Source organism: Filicampus tigris, chromosome 16 (genome assembly GCF_054856515.1).
Source record: "Filicampus tigris isolate MCC_2025a chromosome 16, RoL_Ftig_1.0, whole genome shotgun sequence".
In the NCBI taxonomy this organism is placed as follows: domain Eukaryota; kingdom Metazoa; phylum Chordata; class Actinopteri; order Syngnathiformes; family Syngnathidae; genus Filicampus; species Filicampus tigris.
This window is the reverse complement of record NC_141232.1, coordinates 48,867-58,446: the sequence shown is the minus strand read 5'-3', so window position 1 is coordinate 58,446 and position 9,580 is coordinate 48,867. Positions and strand designations below refer to the sequence as shown.

Sequence of the window (9,580 nt, the reverse complement as noted above, 5' to 3'; positions counted from 1 at the left end):
CATGGTTGGCATCACTTTCAATTACCCGTCCATCCATCATCATCATGCGTGAGCTGGAGCCTATCTCAGCTGACTTTGGTGAGAGGTGGGGTACATCCTGGACTAGTCGCCCGACAATTCCAGGGATCTTAAGACTGACAAGCAACCATTCATCTCAGTGGAAAACGTAGTCTTCAATGCAAGTGTAAAAGGATAAAAAAAAAACCGAAAAATATATACTGTATTTTCCAGGCTATAAGTTGCACTTATATATAATATAATATATATATATATATATATATATATATATATATATATATATATACATATATATATAGACAAGATAAAAAGACACCTTTGTTTCATTAATCATCCCATACTCACATGATGCTGTACAGTCATGAATGTACAGATCATTTATAATAAAGACAATAAATTCACTGGTAAAACGGAAAATGATAAGAAATATAGGCATTATAAAAAAAAACGGGGGGCGCTTATGTAATGATCTCAATTGAGTCACAAATGTACTTACTCAAATCTAGGCCTGTTAAGATGAGTGCCAAAGTTGTACTTCTCTTGTTTGAATGGCAACAGGTCGATACATGGATGAACGGCACCTTCTGCCATTTAGCGCAAGAGCATTGAAATGTTCTGTCTGTCATTATCTGTGGCCGTCAAAGATAGACGAACACCGCGGCACACTCATGTGCAGTGGCACAGCGGTTGGCTGCGGCAGTGAAGCAGCAGCGCGCGTGTAAAAGTGGCCGCTCGTCACCAGAACGAGCGCGTCGGCCAACACGCCAAGAGGCACTTTGGCGCCTCGAGAGCCTCACTGAGAGCATCAGCCGTTATTAAGCAGACAAATTAGGGAGCGAAAAATTGGCCGTGTGCGCGGGGAGAACGTGAATGTAAAGTAAGGCGGCCTGTGGAATTCCACCTTTTGCCTCCCCGTCCGATGGACTCGCTTCCAGATGGACTCCCAGATTGTGAGTCACACGAATAAATAGCGTGAGGTGTTACACTGACTCACAATGAAGGAAAAACCATTAAGAAGAACTTCCACTGGGATGAAAGGAGAAGCAGTGCCTCTCTCTCTTTTTTGTGGAGGGCTTGTTTCCTTGCACAATGACACCCTGCAACCTCTTTGGAGCGTGTTCCGCTGTGTTTTGTTATGTCTCCCTTCAAACAGAACGTCAATGCGTGTGGTCTCTCGAGCCGTGTTTGGCCAACACGCACATGCACACACGCTCAACTTTCTTTCCTCCAGCGCCAGAGCTCCCCTTTGGCCTTCCCTCCACCTCCACTAAACATTGCAGGACAGCAAAAGGGAACTTCAAAGTGGCCAGAGGGGGTACGTCCTTTCCTTTTTTTCTTGTTCCTGGCACTTGTCATCATCTAAGAGACTGGCTGCTCCCCTTATGACTCTAATTGCTTCCAACTGCTGCAGGAGGCTTTGATGCGGGGCGCCCGCCGAGCATGCTGGGAGCACCTGTTGTTGCGCTGGGGAGCACAGGTGGTGGTGGGGCGCTGCGCCTTGTTTTCTTCCCGCAACACGCACACGGCTCAAAACAAAAAAACAAGGCAGGGAGGAGGCATTTAATGGCACTTTAGGAAGGTGGGTCAGAACTGACATAAGTGGAAGAAAAAACAAAAAACACCATCAGTCGTAAAACACGCTGGCACCATCTTGTGGCAGTTAGAAGTCCAGCAGCTGAAAAAAGAAAGACAAAAGGACAAGTGTTCAAATACTATGTGGGCCGTGCAGCTGGTAGACATTTTTAGAATCGAGTTATGGACTGATTATCCTATCGATTAGTTGTATTAAGTTCATTTTGTCTTCCTTGTTATCTATGTTTTGATTGATTCATTTATAACAGACAATAGTAATTTTAGGTCGTTTCATTACCGTAGCTGACATGTTCTGGCGTGTTCTTCCGCCAGTGACACTCTGATGAAGGCGGAAGTAACACGCCGAAACATGTCAGGTAATTAAACGACCTAAAATCACTACTGTCTGTTATAAATATATCAAAATCAAAATACCCTATTGATTAATTGAGTACTCACATAAAAAAAACCACAAAAAAAACCCCCAACATTATTAAACAACAATACCAAAACACGATTTGCATGTGAGGTGCCGGTATGAGTTTTGGACACTTTTGGTTGTCATCCTTAGGTAGCATCTGTGACTCTGAATGTGTGTGGCTTCATAAGGCGGGGCGTGGCCTGAGGAGGGACGTGTGTGTCAGCAAATGAGAGTGTAGGTGGCTGTTGTTGGCTCAGGTTAGCCAGTCTGCACGTTGAGTCTAATACGGATTTCATACTCAGAATATTGTAACTTTATTCTCGTTATACTCATACTTTTTCTTTGTCATATTCCAATGTTATTGTCATGTGATTATAACTTTGATTTTGTAACACTATGGCAAAGTTTTATTCTTGTAACGTTACAACTTTATCCTCATAAAGGGTTTGTTTTGTCTTTTAATACAGCTGCATTAGATTATGCGGGTGCGCCTAATGCTATGTCCAGTGAGTGTGAAATGTTTCTCGCTACACACCAGCTGAGGCAGGATCTTTTCAAAGTGTTCGATGTCCACTCGGTCGCAGTCCTCGCATTCGGCTTGTTTCTGAGAGCGCACGGCCGCCTCTGACAACCACAATAACATGAATGCATTATCATCATCCTCAAGTGGTAACGGGGAATTCAACCTCCAAATTTTCTTGACCATAATATGTTCTATGCGACTCCACTAGCGGCATTCTGATTAATGTTGCGCTTGTAGAATGACCAATCACAGCTCACATGTTTTCTGGAGATGAATCATGATTGGTTGTTACCTGAGCAACAGTGTCATTTTCAGTCAGCAGCAAGTGGCAAAATGGCCGCTCCCTGAGATGGACAAAACCAGGCCGATTTTGCTACTTAACCCCAAACGCAACATTCATCAGGATGCCGGCTTCAGATCAGTGGGCCTGCATAGAACATATTATTGCAAATCATTTTTGGGGGAGAGAGGGGGGTGACTCCCCTTTAGATAATAATGGCAAACTTTACCTTGGACAAATATTTTCAGCATCTCCGCCATGAGTAGCGTGGCCTCTACACTTACTGCCACACGAGAGATTGAAGGAAAAAGTTGAATTGCTGAGATGAATCACAAGCACTTTTCATCAAGGAGACTGGTTAGCAGAGGTCGTGGGCTTTGAATCCGGCCCCGGCCTTCCTGTGCGAAGAGTTTTCTTTTTCTGGAGCAAGATTTTTTTTCACGGCATCAACTCATCAATTTCCACATTAGTAATGGAAATTAATTCCAATTTTTGTAACCATGTTGTTCGTGCAAGCAGTGCACATCAGCGGGAGACATGCTTTGAACTATGGCAACTGCTAAAAATCCATCCATCCATTATTCAATCCGCTTATCCTCACAAGGGTCACGGTTGTGCTGGAGCCTATCCCAGCTGTCTTGGGGCAGTAGGCGGGGTAGACCCCGAACTAGTTGCCAGCCAATTGCAGGGCACACAGAGACAAACAAACATTCACACTCGCAGTCACACCTACGGACAATTTAGAATGTCTAATCAACTTATGCATGTTTTTGGAATGTGGGAGGAAACTGGAGTACTCGAAGAAAACCCACACAGGCACAGGGAGAACATGCAAACTCCACACAGAAGCCTTCCTGGGGCCGGATTCGAACACATGACCTCTGCACTGTGAGGTGGACGTGCTAACCAGTTGACCACTGTGCCGCCACCTGCTAAAAATAAATTCTTCAAAATCGTCCTGATAAATAAACTCTAATAAATCAAAAACTGATGAATCACCCAGCCCCAGTAACTTACTTACATCTGCTTTTGTCCTCCTTGAAGAAGCCCGACAGAAGTTTGCCCACTGTCTCCTGTGGGTCAATCAGACAGGCACATCATTGTTTCTAACTTTTATTTTTTTTAATTGGGGTGAGATATATTGCCCGTATACAAACATGGTTGGTATGATTATACATAGTCCATCGTCCATACCAATCTATCTACTGTAGTTATGGCCCCCTCTTGTGGACTAATACGTCACTAGCTACCGGACTCTGTATGAAAATCAGATCATTTAACGCCCATTCGGTGAACTGCACCTACAACTATCACATAAGATGAGAAACCGATTTTATATATTAATACTATTTATGTCTCCTTTAGTCGGCGTTAGTACAAATACACCTAGGTTACTTTTTTTTGTTTGCGTTAAAATACAGTTGTGTCGAATAGCAGTCAAGAAACGCGATTTTCCTCTCACAGAAGCGTTGAGTTGGAAGTAGTGTATAGACCCACCAAGTCTTAACTAACAAAAAAAACATGCCGAACACTCAAAGAAAAAAAAAAACAAGACAACAGTTACCTTCTTAAACGTAACTTCAATGTCTCTTTCCGCCATGTTGTTGTCGTCTGAGAAGTATTTGGCGCTCTGCGATGTGATTGGACAGTAGGATTGACGTCATCGGTGCGTGCGACCTGGATCATTTTCACTCCCACACCGGGTTTTGTTTTTTTTTTTCTATCCACAGACAGTCAACACACTTATTTGTCTCTGTTTTTCCGGATAATTAAAAAAAAAAAGGGGGGGGGGGGCGGCGGTCGGTCTACAGTATGTCTTACTGTGCAATTGTTTTTATTTTGGGTTAAATAAATACAATGATGTCACATTTATTTCTGACTGTTAATTCATATTTTTGTGGCAAATTTAACATGCACTTAGCATAATTATTACGTTATGCTCAATAAAATAATTGTTTTGTCATAACCGTTTTTCCTTTGCGACAAAACTACGAACACAAACAAAGGAGAATAAACCCGAGGTGAGTCATGATACGTGGTATAGTGGCCCTGATTGAAGGGAGTTCTCCACACTAAACACTTGACTGATATGGTTGACATCTTTTTGGGATAAATAAAAAAAAACTGCATTGTTTTTAGGGGATTCAGTCACTCTACTGTACATCTACCATATGAAAGACCTACAACGTTTACGATCTGTACATCGGACTCTGAAAAGAATAAAAAGATGGATTTCTTATGGATTTCTTGAATTGTAACTCTGTCCCTTTAATGGCTTGGTAATGACGATCTTGCATCACAGCTCGCCATTATAAAACGAGTTACTGCACTGTAATGTGGTTGTTTGCAACCTGTTTGCAACAGGTTCAGCCGTAATTATCCCATCCCAATTCATAGAAACAGGCTATTCCACCGGAGACACTGGCACGACGTGAACAGAGTGAACGTCATCATGCCACAGAGGTTTAACAATGAAACGTCTTATTTCAATCAAAAACAGGATTGTATCAATGGGACAGAAAAAAAGGATTTACACATTTACTGTAATGTGTAATAATCCCATGATCTACCAGATTGGGTAGCCCTCTCTCTCTCTCTCTCTCTCTCTCTCTCTCTGTGTGTCTTTGTCTGTATGTCTGTCCGTCCGTCCGTCCGCCCGCTTTAAAAGGAGAAGGTAGCCACAAGCCGCGCATACCCGATTGATGTAAATGTCGTGTTTCCGACGGTCCATGAATGTCTCAAAGCAAGGGGCGGATTTGGCAAAGTTTTCAGGAAGCAGTTTAACGTCCCAAACTAAGTTTTCTTTCGGTTTAGTTTTGCAACTTGTTATTTGTAGTTATTGTTAGTAATTAAAACAAGAGAGAAAAGAAATGCAGAGCAACGCTTATGGAGCCCCGCTGGCCGGTGGCGCGTTCGATTTGCAGGGTTTTCTGACAAAGCCTCAGACGATTCTGCGATGCCTGAGCTGGGTGAGTGAGGGAACTGAAGCGTTTGTTAGTTAGCCTGTCTCGCTGTCAAACAGCTGCTACAGCCGACCACATACTTGATCATTAACGGCAATAAATGTGATGGTCTGGTGAAAACATGGGCTAATTGTAGGTTTAAAATAATATGAATGATGATAACGCAAAGGAGGGTGTTTGCTAAAGCTGGCGTTGGTTGTTAGCATGTCTTGTTTTGTGTCACGTCATTGCGTCGATGACTTTTTGTTTGTTTTTGGTAGCAGGCTTCATCTATTCTGCTTTTCATTGGCAGTTAGCTCTAGCCCAAACCCGGAAGTGAGGCTCCTTTATAAAGTGTTGCATTTTTATCTGGTCATTAAATCAGCAGTATTGTATTTTATTAGATTCATAAATGTGTGGTAGTTACGTCGCTTCCATCTTACACATTGTAGATACATAACATTACGACTTTTTCTTTGTAGTATTCCATAGTTATTTAACATTTTTTTCCATAATATTACCAATTTTTGTCAGTCTTCTCATGTCTTTATTGTTGCTGCATATATAAGTATGTATTGTATTGTGTTATTACGATTATGGTCGCAAAACAACACAACTTTTTACTCCTCATAAAATTAGTTAGAATTTTTATTTTCCTTGTAATATTCCACCTTGACAAAAAAATTCACGTACCGTATTTTACGGACCATTGGACGCACCGTATTATTAGGCACACTGTCAATGAACGGGTCTATTTTTAAATTAAGAAAACATACACAAAACGTACCGGCAGAGGTTAGGTTAGATTTGTAACATTGCTACATCATAAAGCATGCCAACTTTTTCCCTTAATATTCAGACTATCATTTTTTTTCTTGTAACCTTGAAGCTATTACTAAAAAGATAAATAAAATGAAACTTTTTTTCTGTTACGGTGCCAACTCTTTTTCTTTTAATTTGCCCTTGTTTCTTGTACAATTATGACTTAAATTGTAGTAATATTGCATAACATGACAACTTTCATTCGTGATGTTCTTGTAACATTACAGCTTTTGTCTTAATACTACTTAGGACTTTATTCTTTATTAGGATTTGCTTTCTCTGCTAGCTTTTTGCCATCGTGGTATTCGCCACCATCACAGCAGAGGGCTACGTCAACACTTCCTCGGCGCCGGAGCCCACGTGCATGTTCAACCAGAGGGACAGCGCTTGCAGCTACGGCGTGGGGATCGGCGTTCTGGCCTTCTTTGCGTGCGTGGCCTTCCTGGTGCTGGACGCCTACTTCCCGCAGATCAGTAATGCCAAAGAGAGGAAGTACATCATCATCGGGGACTTGGTCTTCTCAGGTGAGAGGGCGTTTTAAAGGTGTCGTCCTTTTATGGAAGAGTTTATGGAGAATTGACTCAATATGAAAACGGTGGGGTCTCCGTTGTGCATGCACACAACACATCAAGAGTGAATTCAAACAACCAAGAAAATTTGAGTTTACTGCCTTTCTGCACTGTTGCGAACCAGACAGATTTTGCGCATTAAAATCTGACTTTTCTTCACCTGCTCTGTTCCTCATTGTCTTCCACCTGGTTTGTCTGCGCGACTTTACTTTCTCTGCAGCATGTAAGGAGGCGGAGGCGCTTGGGCACCTACGTCTAAACTTAAGTGACAGGCTCCAATTTACCACTTCAACCACATTCAATAAAATGAAATAAAAGTACCGTTTGTTTTTAAATGCTGGTATAGTACCGTTTTAAAAATTCCAGTATTGTGATACCATACTGGTACCGGTATACTGTGCAACTCTACCATATATGGACTTGAACTATTGTGATGTTGCAGCGGCTTGGACGTTCCTGTGGTTCATCTGCTTCTGCGTCCTGGCCAACCAGTGGTCGTGGACCACCAGCCTTGCCATACCGGCTGACGCTGCTCGCGCCGTGCTGGCCTTCTCCTTCTTCTCCATCCTCACCTGGGTGAGCCTTGCATTGGCCGGCCTTCGAAGGAAGATCCGCCGTTTTGATACAAGCGCCACCAAAAGAGCCAATGTCCTTTCTGTCTTCAGGCTATGCTGTCCTACTTTGCCTACGAGCGCTATCGCCAAGGCCTGAGCGATTTGAACCAGCAGTACACGGACCCCGCCGTGGACCCGTCATACCCCCCGGCCCCCTACGCCACCGGCAGCGGCGGCCCCACCGGCTACCAGCAGTCCCCGTTCTCCCAAAACCAGGAGACTCCTGGAGAGTACCAACCGCCAACTTACTGAAAGACTGACACTACCAAAGTCCAGCAGAAGTGGTGGCGGGTGTTAATATTTGCCAAATTGCCAGGATATACTCGTTGCTGCCCTCCTCTGTTCTCTCAGTAGGCCATGCACACTTCATTGTGTTGAATTAGTAGATGTTTTTAGTCACTTCTCTGGGAGGGAAAAGGAGAGGGTTTTCTCATCTTTGTACCAAACCAAAACCACTTGGAGTCCAATGTGCCACACAGTATCATGACAGAGGGTAAAAAAAAACCTACTACTGTACTGCTTTTGTTTTTGTTTTTTGTTTTTTAAATCACTAAGGAATGGCCTGCTTGCACTGTATATAATTCAATCTAGTGATATTTTAATATTATTTTAATGTAAATGCTTTGGTTGAGAGTATTTGGGGGTTTTTTTTTGGCTTTAAAGCAGAAATTCCAAACCTTTATTGTGCCAAGGCCCATATTTAACATTAGAACAATCTCATGGCACAGCACCATACAAAAATTGCAGAAAAAGTCATGTACCGTCACTGGGGCAGAATATTTTCATCTCCAAAATCTACGCCTTTCAAGAAAAAAAAAAAAAATCACCACCATGCTTGAGTTATCAAATGTCGTATACAGGGGCAACTTTGCTAGGGTCAATTTAGAGAGTCCAATCAACTTAGCATGCATGTTTTTGGAATGTGGGAGGAAACCAGAGTACCTGGAGAAAACCCATGCAAGCACGGGGAGAACATGCAAACCCCACACAGGGAGGCTGGAGCCGTTATCGAACCCACAACCTCTGGACCGTGAGGCGGACGTGCTAACCATTTGTCCCCTATCTTGAATAGATGAACATTATTTATTTTAAATAGATAATCATTTGCAAAGCAATTAAGTGAAATTAGATCATTTCCATGTCACGTTAGTGTTTGGCAAACACTGCTTTTTTTTTTTTCTACATATCAGCCACCATTTGATGACAGCCGTTCATCTTGTCAGGCACAGGACAATCACATGATTGTCACGTCACTTATCACATGACTATCTTTTTTGCTTCTTTACGACAGTTTTGCCTCTTTATTTTGCACTGGAAAAAAACACAGTCACTCAAGGTGTCTTACACAGCATTCGCTTGGTCACAAAATATAATAAAAAAACAAGTTTGTTGCTAACCAATTGGGTTCTTATTCATTCACATCCGAATCCAACAGGATTCAGGGCCGGTGTCTGCTACTTGGGCAAATATTTAACTTGTGATAGTCTCACATGTGTTGTGGAGGACTGCAGATCTGCAAGGTGCATACTGGAATGGTCAGTGGTTGGTGAATATAGTAAGTAACATAGTAAAGATTGTTTTAAAATCTAACAGCAAAACAAACCCCCAACCACATCCTCCACCTCGCCGCCCGATTTTTTTAATGTAAATTTTTGGTTCAATTCGATATTGAAATGGCAAATGGCCATGTCTGGAGCATTTGCTTTTTCCATTTTCAATTGACAATCGAAAAACGGAAGAGAGACTCACCAGTTTGTTTTTAAATCTACCACAAAAAATACATTTGTTAGATTTTTCATTTCACATTTCAATTTTTGAT

At 42.2% G+C, this 9,580-nt stretch overlaps 2 protein-coding genes across 2 annotated transcripts; one reads left to right on the top strand and one right to left on the bottom strand.

Moving 5' to 3' along the window:
* Positions 1-1,564: 1,564 nt before the first annotated feature.
* Positions 1,565-4,532, bottom strand: cenpx (centromere protein X). Its single transcript, XM_086056490.1, has 5 exons — positions 4,379-4,532; positions 3,836-3,887; positions 3,044-3,097; positions 2,547-2,635; positions 1,565-1,693 (listed from the first exon to the last, which is right to left on the bottom strand). Exons 1-5 carry the CDS (start codon positions 4,412-4,414, stop codon positions 1,679-1,681), a joined length of 246 nt encoding a protein of 81 aa, XP_085912616.1. The 5' UTR covers positions 4,415-4,532; the 3' UTR covers positions 1,565-1,678.
* A 931-nt stretch (positions 4,533-5,463) lies between these two features.
* On the top strand, positions 5,464-9,157 carry syngr2a (synaptogyrin 2a). Its single transcript, XM_086056489.1, has 4 exons — positions 5,464-5,783; positions 6,865-7,102; positions 7,590-7,723; positions 7,813-9,157. The coding sequence occupies exons 1-4, from the start codon at positions 5,685-5,687 to the stop codon at positions 8,011-8,013; spliced, it is 672 nt and encodes a 223-aa protein (XP_085912615.1). The 5' UTR covers positions 5,464-5,684; the 3' UTR covers positions 8,014-9,157.
* The last annotated feature ends 423 nt before the right edge of the window (positions 9,158-9,580 follow it).

Coding starts and splice junctions, on each gene's coding strand:
- syngr2a (XM_086056489.1), top strand. CDS start 5,685: ATGCAGAGCAACGCTTATGGAGCCCCGCTGGCCGGTGGCGCGTTCGAT. Junction 5,784..6,864: donor TTCTGCGATGCCTGAGCTGG/GTGAGTGAGGGA, acceptor TTTCTCTGCTAG/CTTTTTGCCATCGTGGTATT. Junction 7,103..7,589: donor CGGGGACTTGGTCTTCTCAG/GTGAGAGGGCGT, acceptor GTGATGTTGCAG/CGGCTTGGACGTTCCTGTGG.
- cenpx (XM_086056490.1), bottom strand. CDS start 4,414: ATGGCGGAAAGAGACATTGAAGTTACGTTTAAGAAG. Junction 3,098..3,835: donor CAAGGAGGACAAAAGCAGAT/GTAAGTAAGTTA, acceptor CTCGTGTGGCAG/TAAGTGTAGAGGCCACGCTA. Junction 2,636..3,043: donor GCTGAAAATATTTGTCCAAG/GTAAAGTTTGCC, acceptor TGTGGTTGTCAG/AGGCGGCCGTGCGCTCTCAG.